The sequence below is a fragment of the Scyliorhinus torazame genome, chromosome 27, assembly GCF_047496885.1.
Source record: "Scyliorhinus torazame isolate Kashiwa2021f chromosome 27, sScyTor2.1, whole genome shotgun sequence".
NCBI lineage: Eukaryota > Metazoa > Chordata > Chondrichthyes > Carcharhiniformes > Scyliorhinidae > Scyliorhinus > Scyliorhinus torazame.
Genome location: NC_092733.1, coordinates 21694657 through 21714157, shown reverse-complemented (window position 1 = coordinate 21714157; position 19501 = coordinate 21694657). Strand labels below are relative to the sequence as shown.

Sequence of the window (19501 nt, the reverse complement as noted above, 5' to 3'; positions counted from 1 at the left end):
ACAGGTGCCGGAATGTGGCGACTAGGGGCTTTTCACAGTAACTTCATTTGAAACCTACTTGTGACAATAAGCCATTTTCATTTTCATTTCATTTCGAAGTAGGAACGCTGTTTCACAAAAGCAGTGAAAAGTTTATTTTTTTTTTAAAAATAAGATTTAGTGTACCCAATTCTTTATTTCCGATTAATTGGGCAATTTAGCGCGGCCAATTCACCTACCTTGCACATCGTTTTGGGCTGTGGGGGTGAGACGCACGCAGACACGGGGAGAATGTGCAAACTCCACACGGGCAGTGACCCGGGTCCTCGGTGCCGGGAGGCAGCAGTGCTAACCACCGCGCCATCCCTAAAAGCAGTTAAAGGTTAACTGTAAGTTTGCATAAAAACATGTTACGTTGTTGCTGCTGATGACGGCCTTTTTTAAAAAGAAAACAGACAAAGTTTTATTCAGACTATTATAAATACGGCACATTCATGTGCGTAGCATGTGCTGACACAAGAACAGGTGAAGAAAGCAAACTTAAATTTATATGGAACCTTTCACAACCCCAGATGTCCCAAAGCCTTTAACAGACAATAAAGAATCATAGTAAACAGGGCAGCCAATTTTCACACAGCGAGCTCCCACAGACAGCAAAGCGATTTAACGTTATGTTTTAGTGATGTTGGCTGAGGGACACTTGGAGAACTCCCCTGTTTTTCTTCAACGAACAGGGGCCTTTAACATTGACCCGAGAGGCTGGGGGAGGCCTTGGTTTTAGGTCTCACTGAGAGATGGCACCTCTGATAGTGCAGCACTCCCTCAGTATCTGCACCGGAGTGCCAGCCTAGATGGTGTGCTCAAGCCACTGTTGGGGGAATGTGGCATGGGTTACACAAAGAGGTGGGTGGCCAATCATGGCCGAAGATTTCATCACATGACCCTCCCCCGGGTTCCCGCCTCGTGGGTGGGCTCTGGGTCTCTATCAGGTTGCTGCGACTCATCGTCAAGGTGACAGTGGCCCACCCAAAGAAATAAAATCTAAATACTTCCAGTTTACTTTGGGAGGGGTTCTTGCTATTGATGTACGGAAGCCTGGTTAAGGCTATCTCCAAATATTGGGGTGGCATGGTGGAGCAGCGGTTAGCACTGTTGCCTCACGCTGTCGAGAACCCGGGTTCGATCCCGGCCCATCACTGTCCATGTGAGGTTTGCACATTCTCCCCGTGTCTGCTTGGGTCTCAAGGTATGCAGGGTCCGCCACGCTAAATTGCCCCTTAATTGGAAATATTTTTTAAAAAGCTAACTCCAAATGGCAATCCGGTATCTTCATTCTTAAAGAGCAAGAGAGACTTGAGGGAGTTGCAATTAAGCTTGGCCCAGTCAGACTGTCATGGTTGGGTATGGAGCTGGGAGTCGGCAGGCTAACCATAGGCAATGTGTAGCAAAGGAACCAATACGTGATGTACTGAACTGAGCATTACCTTATTCCCCAATGCCCGATTGTCAGTGCACTCAAAAATACTTTCAACCAGATTAACCCCATTGCTTTCTTAACACAAAATCAGGAGTAAAGCAATTAATTCTTGTTCCTTACTTTTATTCCTGTCTTGCTGGGAGTTTTTCCACGGAACATCAGAATTGGACATGCTTCCCGATCCTCCCACTGCGTCATGTTTGGCAGCTGTCGGAGAGCCTGCGGAATTGGGAGCCCCGTCCGAGGCGAGATACCTGATCTGAGGCGGCTCCACACTCAGGAGGGGCTTTGGTCTCTTTGAGGCCTGGTACGCAGGCCGAAAACGCTCGAGCTCCTGGTAAGGTGGGAAGGACTGGAGGGCCCCGTATCCTAGCATGCCAAACTGCGGGTGCAGGTGCAGAAGCGGGACGGGGTACTCGACGCTGGGCCGATCCGGTTGCTGATACATGGGTGCCAACGTGTAGGATGGACTCAGGAAAGGAACCTGGCCTTTGTCCATGGTGACTGGCACGGCAAAGGTTCGGGGCTGCTGGCAGAACGTGGTGGTACCTCTGGTGCTTTCCGTCGCAGTGGATGCCAACACCATCAGCGCTGTGGGAGTCAAGGAATTCAGTAGTCCGGGCGAACTTTCCATCTTTAATTCCTCACCTACTTTTGAACTCCCTGGGAACGATAATCCGGCGTTAATAGTTGTCTGCAGTTCCTGTTTCTTTCATGAACCCATCACACAAAATGTTTTCAATCTATAGAATTGTTTACTTTTATCGCTTCACCCAGTTTGGACATTTAAGCCTGATTTTAACAGTCAGTAAGTATTAGAATGAGTTAAATCTCCCTCTTAATGTCCAACCTGGAGTTCCACCTCCCTTAGGAATACTGCTGCATACTCAAGAGGTCTGTTGTATACATTGAAAGCTTATATAGTATATACTGACCACTCGAACACGCTAAATATTTGTTTCATTAGATGCTGGTTGGCTTTCTGTACGACACAGGATTTTCTGCATTCAGCAATGACGAAGGGGGAAACATGGTACTAACACTGAGGCACAGGAATGGGCAGAGGAGAACGTTTAACCCCTCGAGACTGTTCCGTCATTCAATGAGACCATGTCTGAATGTGATGTAACTCCGTATATCTGCACTATCCCTGCATCCTTTAATATCTTTGGTTAATGAAAGTCCATCAAACCCAGACTTAAAGTTAACAACTGATCCAGAATCAACTGCTGTACAGAAGAGAATTCCGATTTCAACCACCCTTTAGGTGGATTAGTGTTTCCCACCGGGCAGCATGGTGGCACAGTGGTTGGCACTGTTTATTTTATAAGTTTAGAGATTTTTTTTTCCAATTAAGGGGCAATTTAGCATGGCCAATCCAACTAACCTGCACATCCTTTTGGGCTGTGGGGGCGAAACCGACGCAGACACGGGGAGAATGTGCAAACTCCACACAGATAGTGACCCAGGGCCGGGATTCAAACCCGTGTCCTCAGCGCCGTAGTCCCAGTGCTAACCACTGTGCCACCGTGCTGCCCATTGGTTGCCACTGTTTCCTCACAGCACCAGGAATGCAGGTTCGATTCCCACCTTGGGCGACTGTGTCTGCGTGGGTTTCCTCCGGGTGCTCCGGTTTCCGCCCACAAGTCCCGAAAGACATGCTTGTTAGGTGAATTGGACATTCTGAATTCTCCCTCTGTGTACCCGAACAGGTGCCGGAATGTGGCGACTGGGGGCTTTTCACAGTAACTTCATTGCAGTGTTAATGTAAGCCTACTTGTGACAATAAAGATTATTAGTAAATTAAATTTAACTGCCCAGGAACACCCCACATGACCACATCCCAGTGTGGTCCAGCTCAGAGTCTCCCGACAGCCTCCGCACATTCTCACTACTCGATAATTCGTTTTTTGTCGGGGTTTCAACTGGAAGGAAAGAGTGTGGACACTTTGGCACAGCCACTGATACACTGCACTGAAATCCTAGTGTCAGAACTGCCTTGTATCAGAGGTGGTTAGCACTGTTGCCTCACGGCGCTGAGGACCCGGGTTCAATCCCGGCCCCAGGTCACTGTCCATGTGGAATTTGCACATTCTCCCCGTGTCTGCGTGGGTCTCACCCCCACAACCCAAAGATGTGCAGGTTAGGTGGATTGGCCACGCTAAACTGTCCCTTAATTGGAAAAAACTGGATACTCGAAATTTAAAAAAAGAGCTGCCCTGTATCTGTGTAGATCTCCCAGCGACCTGCCGGAATCGCTATCCAGTACTTAAACCAGCAGCGGGCATGAATGGAACATTTTAAACTAATACCAACAAAAATATTCACTGCTGGATGGGGAATTTCCTCTGTTAGTGTTAGTGGGACTATCAGCATGATCATATTGATGACTTATTATAAGTAGCACACTGATTCATTTTCCTTCCCCTCTTTAACTGAACCATTTAGATTTAGGTCCCTGGTCAGGAGACACTTTCTTTTAACACTGCATCAATTGCAGCCCGCCTGACTGATGTTGGACGTCCCACAATCCATAATAATAAACTTTATTAGTGTCACAAGTAGGCTTACATCAACACTGCAATTCAGTTACTGTGAAAATCCCCGAGTCGCCACATTCCGGCACCTGTTCAGGTACACTGAGGGAGAATTCAGAATGTTCAAATCACCTAACAAGCACGTCTTTCGGGGCTTGTGGGAGGAAACCGGAGCACCCGGAGGAAACCCACGCAGACACGGGGAGAACGTGCAGATTCCGCACAGACAGAGACCCAAGCCAGGAATCAAACCCAGATCCCTGCCGCTGTGAAGCAACAGTGCTAACCAATTTCCAAGCACGCAAATTCAAAGTTCATAAAAGCAACTTACCTTTCGATTGCCTTCCACAAGCCTTGGCTAACCGGAATATATTCGGACTAATATTTCGCAGAGACCTGCTGAGGAGATGTTAGCATGCAGGATGTGAAGACAGAGAGAGAGAGAGAGCGAGAGGAGAGAAAAAAGGAGAGGAGAGAGAGAGAGAGAGAGAGAGAGAGCAGCCAGTCCCAGCAGGGAAACTGAGCAACAAGCTTCACCTCACCAGGGCAGTGGTCAACGTGACCTCACTTTGTTAAGTGTAGCCTTGCAATTTGGTCTTCAATTTCCTCTGTTTCTTCAGCAAGCGCCAAAATGTTTCTCCTCCACCTTTCTCGTCTTCTGACTCCAGTCTCGCAGCTCTTGGTTTTATTTATCTCGTTTCTAGTTTACAATCACTGAACTCACTTTCTCCCCCTCACTTTCTCTCATATCCCCACTTTCTTTCTCACTCTCTCTCTCTCACACACGTTCTCTCGCCCTTTCGGACTGACTTTTCGCTCCCCCCCCTTTTTGCTTTCCTTTTATTATTTTGCTCTCTGTCCCTCTATTTCCCTGTCTCCCTCGCTCCTCTTGTCAATGTCTCTGCCTTTCTCTTTCCTATTCTCCCTTTTGCTCTCTGGCTCCCTCACATTCCCCACACTCTCCTTCACTCTGTCAGTCTCCCATTCTTCCTCTCTCTCTCGGGTATTTGTCCAGATGCTATACGTGATGCTTTTCACTGGATTTTCTCCCCCCCCCCCGTGAATGGGAGTTGTGAGGGATGTCTGTTCAAATTCCTGAGGGCGGGACTAAGTCCTGTTTTCTCACTCAGATCCATAGGCCATTGGCTGTCGGTTTGTGATTTGGCCCTGGCAATCACAGAGTTACCGTTTTCCTTGAACATTGCGGTCCATAACGTCAATTTCGTTAACATGGTTATAATTCCAAATCTACCTGAAATCGTGCCTCCCACCCCCACCCCCAGCCCCCAGCCCCTCAACACCACCCCCCCCCCACACTCTCTACTTGAAACCTTCTTTCTGAAATCACAAAAGTTTCAACTCTACCTCAAATCACACTTAACGATAATCTTTAATAATAATCTTTATTAGTGTCACAAGTAGGCTTACATTAACACTGCAATGAAGTTACTGTGAAAATCCCCTAGTCGCCACATTCCGGCACCTGTTCGGGTACACTGAGGGAGAATTCAGAATGTCCAGTTCAACTAACAAGTGCGTCTTTCTGAGCTTGTGGGAAGAAACCGGAGCACCCGGAGGAAACCCACGCAGACACGTGGAGAACGTGCAAACTCAGTCAGTGTCCCAAGCCGGGAATCAAACCCGGGTCCCTGGCGCTGTGAAGCAACAGTGCTAACCACGGTGCTATCGTGCCACCCCACTTTGAGTTATTGGTTTATTGTGCCCAGCGTGAGGACATTCAGCCCATCGCAGTCGATGTGGGCCCTCTGTAGAGCAATCCAATCAGCCCGCTCAGCTCTGCCGTAATGTAATCCTTCTCACTGAGCTGAAATCGTCTCCAATGCAACCCCAAGGCCTCAACCTGCATCCCGACTCACTTTTCACACCCAACCCGCAATCTCATCAGCAACCCCCCCCCCCCCCATCCGTAGCCTTCACCGAGATTGAGCTGCCAGAGAGAGGCAGTTACAAACAGATACACAACCCCTCTATTCCGCAAACACATCAGCCTCTCAGCGGGTGCTGGGCAATGCCTATTGTTATCGCCCACGTGACACCAACGGGGTTGGAGCAATCAACCTCCCCCTGAGTCTCGTCGAATATGAGCTCCCCCGCTAAAGGGGCAGGGAACACTAAATCATCCATAGTTCATAAGTCCATAAGACATAGGAGCAGAATTAGGCCATTCGACCCATCGAGTCTGCTCCACCATTCTATCACGGCTGATATGTTCCTCATCTGCTCCCTACAATACTACAGACCAAGAGCTGGATTGCGAAATCAGCCAGAGCATCTCCTCCCTAGAACACATGACCGAGGAGCGGGAGTCGGCAATTCAGCCTCCCGAGCCTAACGCCCTCAATGTGACCATGGCTGATCCCATCTTGGCCTCAACTCCATAACCCTTCAACCCATTACCAATGAAAAATCTGTCTAAGTCCTCCTTACATTTACTCACAGTCCCAGCATCCACCGCACTCTGGGGTAGCGAATTCCACAGATTCACAACCCTTTGGGAGAAGTAGTTTCTCCTCAAATCTGTTTTAGATTTTCTACCTCTTATTCTAAGATTATGACCTCTCGTTCTAGAATGTCCCACAAGAGGAAGCATCCGCTCCACGTTTACTTTATCCAGACCTTTTAGCAACTTGTATTAGATCTCCCCTCATTCTTCTAAACTCTTAGAGAGTATAGGCCGAAACTATTCAATCTCTCCTCATACGGCAAACCCCTCATCTCTGGAATCAACCTCGTGAACCTCCTGTGAACTGCCTCCAATGTCACTCCATCTTTCCTCAAATAAGGGGATCAACACTGTGCACAATACTCCAGATGTGGTTGTGGTCTTACCAATGCCTTGTACAGTTGCAGCAACACTTCCTTCCCTTTATACTCTATTCCTTTAGCTATAAATGGGAACATTCCATTCGCTTTCCTTATTATCTGCTGCACCTGCATGCTCGTTTTCTGTGACTGATGCACAAGGACACCCAGAGCCCTCTGCAGTGGAGCATCCCGAAGTCTCTCCCCATTCAGATAATAAGTCGCCTTTCCAATTCTTCAGCCAAAATGCAGGACCTCACACTTATCCACATTAAAGTCCCTCTGCCACATTTTGGCCCACTCTCCTAACCTCTCTGTATCCATTTTAAGGTTCTTATTTCCTCATTGCAACTTACTGTCCCACCTATTTTTGTGTCTTCTACAAATTTGGCTAACTCTTCAATTAGATTCCAGTCTATAACTTACTCCCAGGTATCTATTATTTTATATATAACCCACCCCAAACCCTGTGATTAGGGGCGTCATTCTCCGACCCCCCGCCGGGTCGGAGAATTGCCGATGGCCGCCGTGAATCCCGCCCCCGCCGAAGTCTCCGGTACCGGAGATTGGGCGGGGGCGGGAATCGGGCCGCGCCGGTTGGCGGGACCCCCCGCTGGATTCTCCGGCCCGGATGGGCCGAAGTCCCGCCCAGAAATTGCCTGTCCCGCCGGCGTAAATCAAAGCTGGTATTTACCGGCGGGACCAGGCGGCGTGGGCGGGCTCCGGGGTCCTGGTGGGGGCGCGGGGCGATCTGACCCCGGGGGGTGCCCCCACGGTGGCCTGGCCCGCGATCGGGGCCCACCGATCCGCGGGCGGGCCTGTGCCGTGGGGGCACTCTTTCCCTTCCTCCTCCGCCACGGCCTCCACCATGGCGGAGGCGGAAGAGACTCTCCCCACTGCGCATGCGCGGGAAACTGACAGCGGCCGCTGACGCTCCCGGCGCATGCGCCGGGAAACTGACAGCGGCCGCTGATGCTCCCCGCGCATGCGCCGCATTTCCGCGCCAGCTGGCGGGGCAACAAACGCCATTTCCGCCAGCTGGCGGGGCGGAAATCCCTCCGGCGTCGGCCTAGCCCCTCAATGTTGGGGCTAGGCCGCCAAAGATGCGGAGCATTCCGCACCTTTGGGCCGGCGCGATGCCCGTCTGATTGGCGTCGTCTTTGGCGCCAGTCGGCGGACATCGCGCCGTTGGGGGAGAATTTCGCCCTAGATTCCAGTCTGTAACTTCCAGGTATCTGTTATTCTATATATAAACCACCCCGAACCTCTCAATTAGATTCCAGTCTATAACTTACTCCTAGGTATCTGTTATTCTATATATAAACTATCCCGAACCCCTCGATTAGATTCCAGTCTATAACTCACTCCCGCGTATCTGTTATTCTATATATAAACCACCCCGAACCCCTCGATTAGATTCCAGTCTATAACTCACTCCTAGGTATCTGTTATTCTATATATAAACCACCCCGAACCTCTCAATTAGATTCCAGTCTATAACTTACTCCTAGGTATCTGTTATTCTATATATAAACTATCCCGAACCCCTCTATTAGATTCTAGTCTATAACTTACTCCTAGGTATCTGTTATTCTATATATAAACTATCCCGAACCCCTCGATTAGATTCCAGTCTATAACTCACTCCCGCGTATCTGTTATTCTATATATAAACCACCCCGAACCTCTCAATTAGATTCCAGTCTGTAACTCACTCCCCGGGTATCTGTTATTCTATATATAAACCACTCTGAACCCCTCGATTAGATTCCAGTCTGTAACTCACTCCCAGGTATCTGTTATTCAATATATAAACCACCCCGAACCTCTCAATTAGATTCCAGTCTATAACTTACTCCTAGGTATCTGTTATTCTATATATAAACTATCCCGAACCCCTCAATTAGATTCTAGTCTATAACTCATTCCCGGGTATCTGTTATTCTATATATAAACCACCCAAACCCCTCAATTAGATTCCAGTCTGTAACCCACTCTCCTGTATCTGTTATTCTACATATAAACACCCTAAACCCTTGATTAGATTCCAGTCTGTAACCCATTCCCGGGTATCTGTTATTCTATATATAAACCACCCGAACCCCACGATTAGAATTTAGTCTGTAACTCACTCCCGGTATCTGTTATTTTATATATAAACCACCCAAACCCCTTGATTAGATTCCAGTCTATAACTCACTCCCGGGAATCTGTTATTCTATATATATATATATTTTTTTTTAAATGTATTTTATTACAAACATGTATCAAAACAGGTTACAGCGAACAAACACCCCAGGAAACAGGCTTCTCTACAATCAACTATACAGTTTGTCCAGTTTTTCATTAATCCATATCTAAACCACCCAATCAAGAATCCTCGATTAGATTCTAGTCTGTAACTTACTCCCAGGTATCTGCTAATCTATATATAAATACCTTGAACCCATCTATTAGATTCCAAAATGGCTGGTCACTCCCAGATATCTGCTATTCTATATATAAACCCAATACCCCCCTCACCCTCGAACTCCTCGATTAGAATCCAACCTGTGGCTAACTCCTGGGTATCCATTATTCCATGGATAACCCACGCCATTCCCATCTCCCGAAAAACTCCTTGATTATAACTCACTCCCAGTATCTGTTAGTCTGTATCTAAACCATCTAAAACCCTCGATTAGACTCCAGGTTCTATCTCAAGCCTGGGTATCTGTTAGTCCAATATATTCCATGTGTAAAACATTCCCCATAATAATCTCCACCAAACCGTTCGATTAGAAACTCTATCTCACTTTTGCTAGCCGTAATTCTACACATAAACCCATCCCACCCCCCCGAAACCATTGATTAGATTCCAGCCTGTAACCCACTCCAGGTACTCTTTATTCTATATATAACCCACCCTTCCACTCAAACCCCCTTCCTGAGCTCATTTTTTCTTTTTTCAATTTAGAGTACCCAATTGTTATTATATTTTTCCAATTAAGGGGCAACTTAGCATGGTCAATCCACCTACCCTGCATATCTTTGGGTTGTGGGGGTGAATCCCACGCAGACAGGGGGAGAATATGCAAACTCCACACGGACAGTGACCCAGGGCCGGGATTCGAACCCGGGTCCTCAGCGCCGTAGTCCCAGTGCTAACCACTGCGCCACATGCCGCCCCGTCCCCGAGCTTAGTTACATTCCAGCCTCTATCTCACTCCGAGACAATGACCCTCTAAATATTTCTCCATGCGCGTGACCTGTTCATTTCAATGTGTGGGACCTCTGAAATTGTTTTTGGAGAGGTTAGACATCTTGTGAGTGGGCGCTGCAGAATTTTCTGGTTTTATGCTTGGCCTTGCTCGTGCCCAGTTTACAGAGAATATTGCTTTTGAGTCCCTTGTGAACCAATCAAAACGCTTGATTAGATTCCAGTCTATGACTCACTCCCAGACGTCGGTTATTTTGGATGTAAACCACCCGAACCCTCTGATTAGATTTTAATTATCCTCCGACCAAGTATCTGTTAGCTGTCCATTGTGATGATGATTTGTGCACTCGTCAACTCAGAGGATGGGCCCTGAGGAGATGTGTTTCCACTCGAACTTTCCTCTCTATCTCCCTGGTCCAGTATGTGAGCAGATGTAATAACCTTTATTGTCACAAGTAGGCTCATATTAACACTGCAAAGAAGTTACTGTGAAAAGCCCCAAGTCGCCACATTCCGGCGCCTGTTCGGGTACACCGAGGGAGAATTCAGAATGTGTAATTCACCTAACAAGCACGTCTTTCAGGACTTATGGGAGGAAACCGGAGCACCCGGAGGAAACCCACAGGGAGAAGGTGCAGACTCCGCGCAGACAGTGACCCAAGCCGGGAATCGAACCTGGGACCCTGGAGCTGTGAAGCAACAGTGCTAACCACTGTGCTGACATGCTGCCTGATATTGGACACAGGTGAATCTGGAATGTTCCCTCTTCCCTGTCTCATTTATTTCTCCATTGTGTGTCGTCAACATGCTGGGCAGGATTCTCCTCTTCCCCTGCCGTGTGCTTCTCGGTGGCGCACCCTCCGCTTCCAGTGGGATTCAGTCTTTCCGCCTCTTGTGAATGGGATTTCCCATGGCAACCCCCCACGCCGCCGTATGACCCACGGGCGGGGGTGCATTGCCGGCAGAAAAAGAGAATTGCAACAGCCAGAGAAATCCACCCGCTATCTCTTACAGCAGCACCACCTTGGCAAACGCCATTCTCAATTCAATTCAATATTATCTAATTATCCGTGAAGAAATGAATTTCGAGTAACACTGCCCGTCTGTTTAAAGCAAATTACTTTTAGTTGAATAATAGCGAAAATTACCTGATCAGAGTGATCTAACTTGAATAAGTATTTAAAACCTGTTCCAATGCATTAAAATGATAACAGTAAGAAGTCTTACAACACCAGCTTAAAGTCCAACAGGTTTGTTTCGATAAAATGATAAGTCAATGGATCCCAACCCGAGTGCATATCTGCATCCAAACATCAAATTCCAGTTTGAGGTCCTTGCAGAGAAAAGACACAATCTTGTTCGGCCGGTTTATCCTGCATCGGAGGGATTGTAGCCTTTTCCCCGAACACATCCATCAGTAATGCTGAGACAGGAGGTGATTCTCAACCTTCCTCAAGCTCTTTCCTGGTGTCAGAATTCTTCGAGAGGCTGCGAGAAAGACCTGCTCATCAAAAACCCTTCCTGCCTTGCTCAATCAGCTCTGCTCCCTGGGGGAGTCTGCTTTCCTAAGGCAATGCACTTTCAGGCTAGCCATCCTGAAAGAGAAGAGCACTCTCAACTACAGTTACGCCGGACGATTTATCCTCTATCAGCTTGGAATTAAAGTTAAACGTGGGAAGACTCACACAGAATCTTAGATTAGTTATGGCCCAAAAGGAGGCCATGCGGCCCGCCATTTCAGTGCCAGCTCTCTGCCAGAGCAACTTGCGCTGGTAGGATCGTCCACTCTCGCTGATGATGACCACTGCCAACCCCCTCACCCCCCCCCCCCCAACTCCCCGCACACCACCGCCACGGTCCCCCAGCGGCAGAGGGTGCAAACAACAGGAAACCCACTTAACTATGGCGGGTCTGGAAGATCCCGCTGCTGGCCAATGGTGGGCCACCTCCGCAAAACAGGCCGGGGAGGGTGGGCGGAAAATCCTGTCTCAATCCCCTATCTTTTCCGTGTCATCCTGTAAATCTATTCCCTTCAAATAATGATCCAAGTCTCTATGAAAAGCTGCTTCCAACAAACACACTCCAGATATTCCAGGTTCTAACCACTCTGGGGCGTGGTGATTTGCCTGTGCACAGTTCTGTATATAGTTAGCAATGCGACCTCCAACCAACTGGTGGCGCTAGAGATCTGTCACGTGACTCAACACCAGCCAGTTGGTAGTAAGACGTACAAGAGGATGGTTGCACTTAGAGTAGCTCCAGTAGAATTCACTGTATTATAGTTTGTTAGTTATCTTTCCACGTGTTTGTTAATAAATCATTCTTCAAGTTAAAGAACTATGGGCTGGATTCTCCACCGGTGGGATGCTCCATTTTGCCCTCAGCCCGGGGGTTTCCCGACGGCGTGGGGCTGCCCCACAATGGGAAATCCCATTGACCAGCCGGCGTAACGGAGCATCCCGTCGGCATGCTGAATAGAAATGTGGCGCAGCGGGGCAGAGAATCCAACTCTATATGTTCTGTGTGCATCTGTACTACAGCAGGAACACAAGAGGGTAAAGGTTTTTCTTCATGTTTCCTCTGGATGTAAACCGTAAACCGGCCTCCTCTGGTTAGAGACCCCTTTGCAGAAGGAGACATTATTATACAATATCTACTCTGTCCGCATCCCTCATGCTTTTCAGCATCTCTATCAAATCTCCTCTCAATCCTCTCTTTTCTTCCAGAGGAACAGCCTCATATTTTCCCATCCGTCCTGTAACTGAAGTCTCTCTTCCCCGGAACCATTCTCGCAAATCATTTCTGCTTCCTCTCCAAAGTCTTCACATCCTCTCTAGACCGTGGTGCTTGGAATGGGACACAGTACTCCAGTTATGGCCAAACCAATGTGTTTTATTAAGGTTCAGCAGAACCTTGTCCCTTTTGTACACCCAATATCTGTAGAAAGCTCAGCATGCCACATGCATTATTCAAACCTCCTCAACCTGCATTGCCACCTTCAGCAACTTGTGCACAGATACCTACAGGTCCCGCTGCATCTGCATCCCCTTTAGAATTGTACCCTTCATTTTAGAACCATAGAACCCAAACAGTGGAGAAGGAGGCCATTCGGCCCATCGCGTATGCACTGACTCTCTGAAAGAGATCCCTACTTAGGCCCCCCCACCTCCCCCCCCCCCCCCCCCCCCCCCCCCACCCTATTCCTGTAACCTCACCTAACCCTTGGACACTAAGGGACAATTTAGCGCGGCCAATCAACCTAACGCTCAGGAGCACAGTGGTTAGCACTGTTGCTTCACAGCGCCAGGTTCGATTCCCGGCTTGGGTCACTGTCTGTGCAGAGTCTGGACATGCTCCCTGTGTCTGCGTGGATTTCCTCCGGGTGCTCCGGTTTTCTCCCACAAGTCCCGAAAGATGTCCTGTTAGGTAATTTGGACATTCAGAATTCTCCCTCTGTGTACCCGAACAGGCGCCGGAATGTGGCGACTAGGGGCTTTTCACAGTAACTTCATTGCAGTGTTAATGTAAGCCTACTTGTGACAATAAAGATTAGATTATTATTGTAACCTGCACATCTTTGGACTGTGGGAGGAAACCGGAGCACCCAGAGGTGACCCACGCAGACACGGGGAGAACGTGCAGACTCCACACAGACAGATTGTTGGAGAGGAAAGGCTTCAAAAGCTTTAACTGTTTTAGAAAGTGATGCTCAGGTTGCTTTCGATTCTGCGAGCCAGGTACCTTCCCAGTTTGCACTGCTGGATCCAGCTCCATAATGATCTGTGCTCCTAAAACACATCGGGCAGGCTCACGGTTAGTCTGAGGTGTGGATGGGCAGCACAGTAGCACAGTGCATAGCACTGTTGCTTCACAGCTCCAAGGTCCCAAGTTCAATTCCGGCTTGGGTCACCACTGTCTGTGCGGAGTCTGCACGTTCTCCCTGTGCCTGCGTGGGTTTCCTCCGGGTGCTCCGGTTTCCACCCACAGTCCAAAGATGTGCAGGTTAGGTGGACTGGCCATGCTATATTGCCCCTTAGTGTCCTAAAAGGTTAGGTGGGGTTCTTGGATTACGGGGATAGGGTTGAGGTGTGGGCTTAAATAGGGTGCTCTTTCCAAGGGTCGGTGCAGACTCGATGGGCTGAATGGCCTCCTTCTCCACTGTAAATTCTATGATGTACCTGACACTGTCTGGTATCCATTATTCTCTGAGTAATAACCTCCCTACAGATAGTGGATTAAGCTCTGTTGACACTCCAGCCTTGTGAATAAAACCGGGTCCTTTATTTGTGAATCCTCCTGATTTTTGATAAATTTTTCTGCTTTCGTCAACTTGCTAATTCTCACAGGCAATTTCTCTTTTATTTAACCCGCTCATTCATGATTCCCATTTTAAAACCCCTTTGTGTTTGTCTTGTGTTTGAGGCCTCAAAGATATGTAGAGATAATACATTCCAGGTTAAATGTGTGTACCAGGGGGTTTATTCAATGCTTTAAAATGTTTGCTCCCGGGCTCACAGCAGCTTGCCACACGTCAGACTCTCAAAGTAACCACACCCAGCCTTAACTAACCACACACAGGGCGGCATGGCGGCGCAGTGGTTAGCACTGCTGCCTCACGCCGCCGAGGATCCGTGTTCGATCCCGGCCCCGGGTCACTGTCTGTGTGGAGTTTACACATTCTCTCCGTCTGCGTGGGTCTCACCCCACCCCCCCACCCCCCCACCCCCAAAAAACTCAAAAACGTACAGGGTAGGTGGATTGGCCACGCTAAAATTGCCCCTTAATTGGAAACAAAATTCATTTGCTGAATGATAACTGTTTAAAATGAGCTGAAATCCGCTCTTGACACCAATTGAATTAATTTCTATTTTCTGATCAATCGTTAACATGGGTTGTGTGTCAGTGACTATTGCTTTACCGCAATTGCTGTGGTTATGGCCCCAGATTATTGGTTCCATTGATTGACCCTTCCTACTGAACAGGTATTGGCCACTAATGAAAAAGCAACATCTACTGACACAACTCACTCCATCCTCATGTGGTGGAGTGACACCAACAAAAAAACACTTGTCTCATCAATATAACAGACTTTTTTTAATTCCAGGTTTTTATTGAATGGAAGTTTCCCCATCTGCCTTGGTGGGATTTGAAACCAGGTCCCCAGAGCGTTGCCCTGGGTCTCTGGACAGTAACATTACACGCAGGCATACAGACCCATGAAGGGTTTGGACAGAGTGGATGGGTAGAAAGTGTTCCCGCTTCTGAGAGGATTGAGAATGGGAGAGCGCAGATTTAAAATAATTAATTGAAGAAGCAACGGGGATAGGGGGCAAGACGGTTTCACGCAGCGAGTGGTTCGCGCCTGGAATGCGTTGCCGGAGACTGTGGAGGAGGCAGGTCCGATCGAGGTCTTCAAGAAGGAATTAGACGGTTATCTGAAGAGGAAGAACGTGCAGGGTTCCGGGAGAATGGCACGAAGGGAACTGCTCTTTCAGAGAGCTGGAGCAGACATGATGGGCCGAAGGCTGCCTTCTGTGCCGTTCCAATCCTCTGTGAGTCTCTCCATGGAGAATTGTGTACGGCCCAAGGGAGGATATACCTGCTACAGAGGAAGTGCAGCAGAGGTCACTAGACTGATTCCTGGGATGGCAGGTGGAAAGATTGAGGAGACTGGGCCTCTAGAGTTTAGAAGACTGAGAGGGGATATCATTGGAGCCTGACTATGTTCAAAGATCAATTGATTTCCGGATACTAAAGACAGTGAGGGATATGGCGATAGAGCAGGAATGTGGTATTGAGGTAGGTGATCGGCCATGATCCAGTTGAATGATGTAGGATGAGGCTCGAGGGGCTGAATGGCCTACTCCTGCTCGTGTTTCCACCACACAAGGAGAAAGCAGGTTTTGTAACTTGTACCACATGCACACACGTGCACACACACACGTGAATTGGTGCGTAATAGCACACTTGTGACACTTAGCCAATTACGTTTAGCTAACTCAACATGGAGTGAAGCTGCTGAAACCTTTCTGCCTGCTGGGCTAAAGTACCCCTGACCCCATTTTAACCATTACGCGGGGAGTGGCATTGAGCAAATGGCAAGGTTCTGTCGTCACACATGCATTGGCCCAAAACCTCCAGCAGATGGAGCTCGTTTATCAATGACAGAGCACTGGACGGTCGACGATGCTTCCAGCCTTGTATTTCGGGACATTTTGCCTCAATCAGCCTCCAATACTTTTCATATATTTTATTGTGCGTTACAAGCTACAATGTCCGCTGAGGGTTATGCAGATCAGCCTGTGAGGAACATAAGCAGCAGCCAGGATAGCTGGGGTATTGTTCCCTATCAATGTCAGGGTTTGCTCAGCGTCTAGGTGACACAGGGTTCACAGGTCAACTTGCGAGAGTCCGAAATGGAGCTGCCTGACATTTTGGCGAAGCGAGGGGAAGAGGGGAGATTTTGTTGTAACAGGAGAGAAGGGGCCGTGACAGGTGGAGCTCTGTCGAGGAACACTCTTGTATCTGGGACAGAGGTTTGTGAGTTCAGGTTCCCATCCCGCCCTTAAGGGATCAAAGCTTCATTGCAGTACTGAGGGGGTGCTGCTCTCTTGCATGTGCCGTCTTATGTGGGTGTAAAAACCAACGCCCCGTCCGCTTTCTCGGGAAGAGGGACAGATCGGAATTTCAAAGAGTAGCAAAGTTCTCCCTGATGAGGGGCATCATGGACAGGGTGGATAGGGAGCAGCTGTTCCCCTCAGGTGAAGGGTCAGTTACGAGGGGACGCAAGTTCAAGGTCAGCGGTAGGAGGATTTAGGGGAGATTTAAGGAAAAACAATCTTATAAAGAGGTTGGTGACGGTCTGGAACGCACGGCCTGGGAGGGGGGTAGAGGCGGGTCTGGAACACACGGCCTGGGAGGGGGGTAGAGGCGGGTCTGGAACGCACGGCCTGGGAGGGGGGTAGAGGCGGGTCTGGAACACACGGCCTGGGAGGGGGGTAGAGGCGGGTCTGGAACGCACGGCCTGGGAGGGGGGTAGAGGCGGGTTGCCTCACATCCTTTAAAAAGTACCTGGATGAGCACTTGGCACGTCATAACATTCAAGGCTATGGGCCAAGTGCTGGCAAATGGGATTAGGTCAGGTCAGGTGTCTGATGGGGACAGTGTAGAGGGAGCTTTACTCTGTATCTAACCCCGTGCTGTACCTGTCCTGGGAGTGTTTGATGGGACAGTGTAGAGGGAGCTTTACTCTGTACCTAACCCCGTGCTGTACCTGTCCTGGGAGTGTCTGATGGGGACAGTGTAGAGGGAGCTTTACTCTGTATCTAACCCCGTGCTGTAACTGTCCTGGGAGTGTCTGATGGGGACAGTGTAGAGGGAGCTTTACTCTGTATCTAACCCCGTGCTGTACCTGTCCTGGGAGTGTTTGATGGGGACAGTGTAGAGGGAACTTTACTCTGTATCTAACCCCGTGCTGTACCTGTCCTGGGAGTGTCTGATGGGGACAGTGTAGAGGGAGCTTTACTCTGTATCTAACCCCGTGCTGTACCTGTCCTGGGAATGTTTGATGGGGACAGTGTAGAGGGAGCTTTACTCTGTATCTAACCCCGTGCTGTACCTGTCCTGGGAGTGTTTGATGGGGACAGGGTCGAGGTAACTTTACTCTGTATCTAACCCCGTGCTGTACCTGTCCTGGGAGTGTTTGATGGGGACAGTGTAGAGGGAGCTTTACTCTGTATCTAACCCCGCGCTGAACCTGTCCTGGGAGTGTTTGTTGGGGGCAGTGTAGAGGGAGCTTTACTCTGTATCTAACCCCATGCTGTACCTGTCCTGGGAGTGTTTGATGGGGACAGTGTAGAGGGAACTTTATTCTGTATCTAACCCCGTGCTGTACCTGTCCTGGGAGTGTCTGATGGGGACAGTGTAGAGGGAGCTTTACACTGTATCTCACCCCGTGCTGTACCTAACCTGGGAGTGTTTGATGGGAACAGAGTAGAGGGAGCTTGACAGTGTATCTAACCCCATGCTATACCTGTCCTGGGAATGTTTGATGGGGACAGAGTTGAGGGAACTTTACTCTGTATCTAACCCCGTACTGTAGTGTCTTGGGAGTGTTTGTTGGGGACAGAGTCGAGGGAGCTTTACTCTGTATCTAATCCCGTGCTGTACCTGTCCTGGGAGTGTTTGATGGGGACAGTGTAGAGGGAGCTTTACTCTGTATCTAACCCCGTGTTGTCCCTGTCCTGGGAGTGTTTGATGAGGACAGTGTAGAGGGAGCTTTACTCTGTATCTAACCCCGTGCTGTAGTGTCCTGGGAGTGTTTGATGGGGACAGTGTAGAGGGAGCTTTACTCTGTATCTAACCCCGTGCTGTACCTGTCCTGGGAGTGTTTGATGAGGACAGTGTGGAGGGAGCTTTACTCTAAATCTAACCCCGTGCTGTACCTGTCCTGGGAGTGTTTGATGGGGACAGTGTAGAGGGAGCTTTACTCTGTATCTAACCCGGTGCTGTACCTGTCCTGGGAGTGTTTGATGGGGACAGTGTAGAGGGAGCTTTACTCTGTATCTAACCCCGTGCTGTACCTGTCCTGGGAGCGTTTGATGGGGACAGTGTAGAGGGAGCTTTACTCTGTATCTAACCCCGTGCTGTACCTGTCCTGGGAATGTTTGATGGGGACAGTGTAGAGGGAGCTTTACTCTGTATCTAACCCCGTGCTGTACCTGTCCTGGGAGTGTTTGATGGGGACAGGGTCGAGGTAACTTTACTCTGTATCTAACCCCGTGCTGTACCTGTCCTGGGAGTGTTTGATGGGGACAGTGTAGAGGGAGCTTTACTCTGTATCTAACCCCGCGCTGAACCTGTCCTGGGAGTGTTTGTTGGGGGCAGTGTAGAGGGAGCTTTACTCTGTATCTAACCCCATGCTGTACCTGTCCTGGGAGTGTTTGATGGGGACAGTGTAGAGGGAACTTTATTCTGTATCTAACCCCGTGCTGTACCTGTCCTGGGAGTGTCTGATGGGGACAGTGTAGAGGGAGCTTTACACTGTATCTCACCCCGTGCTGTACCTAACCTGGGAGTGTTTGATGGGAACAGAGTAGAGGGAGCTTGACAGTGTATCTAACCCCATGCTATACCTGTCCTGGGAATGTTTGATGGGGACAGAGTTGAGGGAACTTTACTCTGTATCTAACCCCGTACTGTAGTGTCTTGGGAGTGTTTGTTGGGGACAGAGTCGAGGGAGCTTTACTCTGTATCTAATCCCGTGCTGTACCTGTCCTGGGAGTGTTTGATGGGGACAGTGTAGAGGGAGCTTTACTCTGTATCTAACCCCGTGTTGTCCCTGTCCTGGGAGTGTTTGATGAGGACAGTGTAGAGGGAGCTTTACTCTGTATCTAACCCCGTGCTGTAGTGTCCTGGGAGTGTTTGATGGGGACAGTGTAGAGGGAGCTTTACTCTGTATCTAACCCGGTGCTGTACCTGTCCTGG

At 49.0% G+C, this 19501-nt stretch overlaps 1 protein-coding gene across 9 annotated transcripts in view; it reads right to left on the bottom strand.

Annotated features, from left to right (window-relative positions):
• Positions 1 to 19501, bottom strand: part of LOC140403293 (E3 ubiquitin-protein ligase Rnf220-like) — an 87004-nt gene that overhangs the window by 57627 nt on the left and 9876 nt on the right. For 4 of the 9 annotated variants that reach the window (XM_072491102.1, XM_072491108.1, XM_072491101.1 and 1 more), the window contains one exon: positions 1577 to 2119. The exons of 1 other annotated variant lie outside the window; for it this stretch is intronic. In XM_072491102.1, the coding sequence (XP_072347203.1) occupies positions 1577 to 2119 (543 nt within the window). Of the gene's footprint in view, positions 1 to 1576; positions 2120 to 4324; positions 5039 to 19501 lie in introns of those variants that run through there. 4 more of the 9 variants (XM_072491104.1, XM_072491106.1, XM_072491105.1 and 1 more) reach the window with 4 other exon arrangements.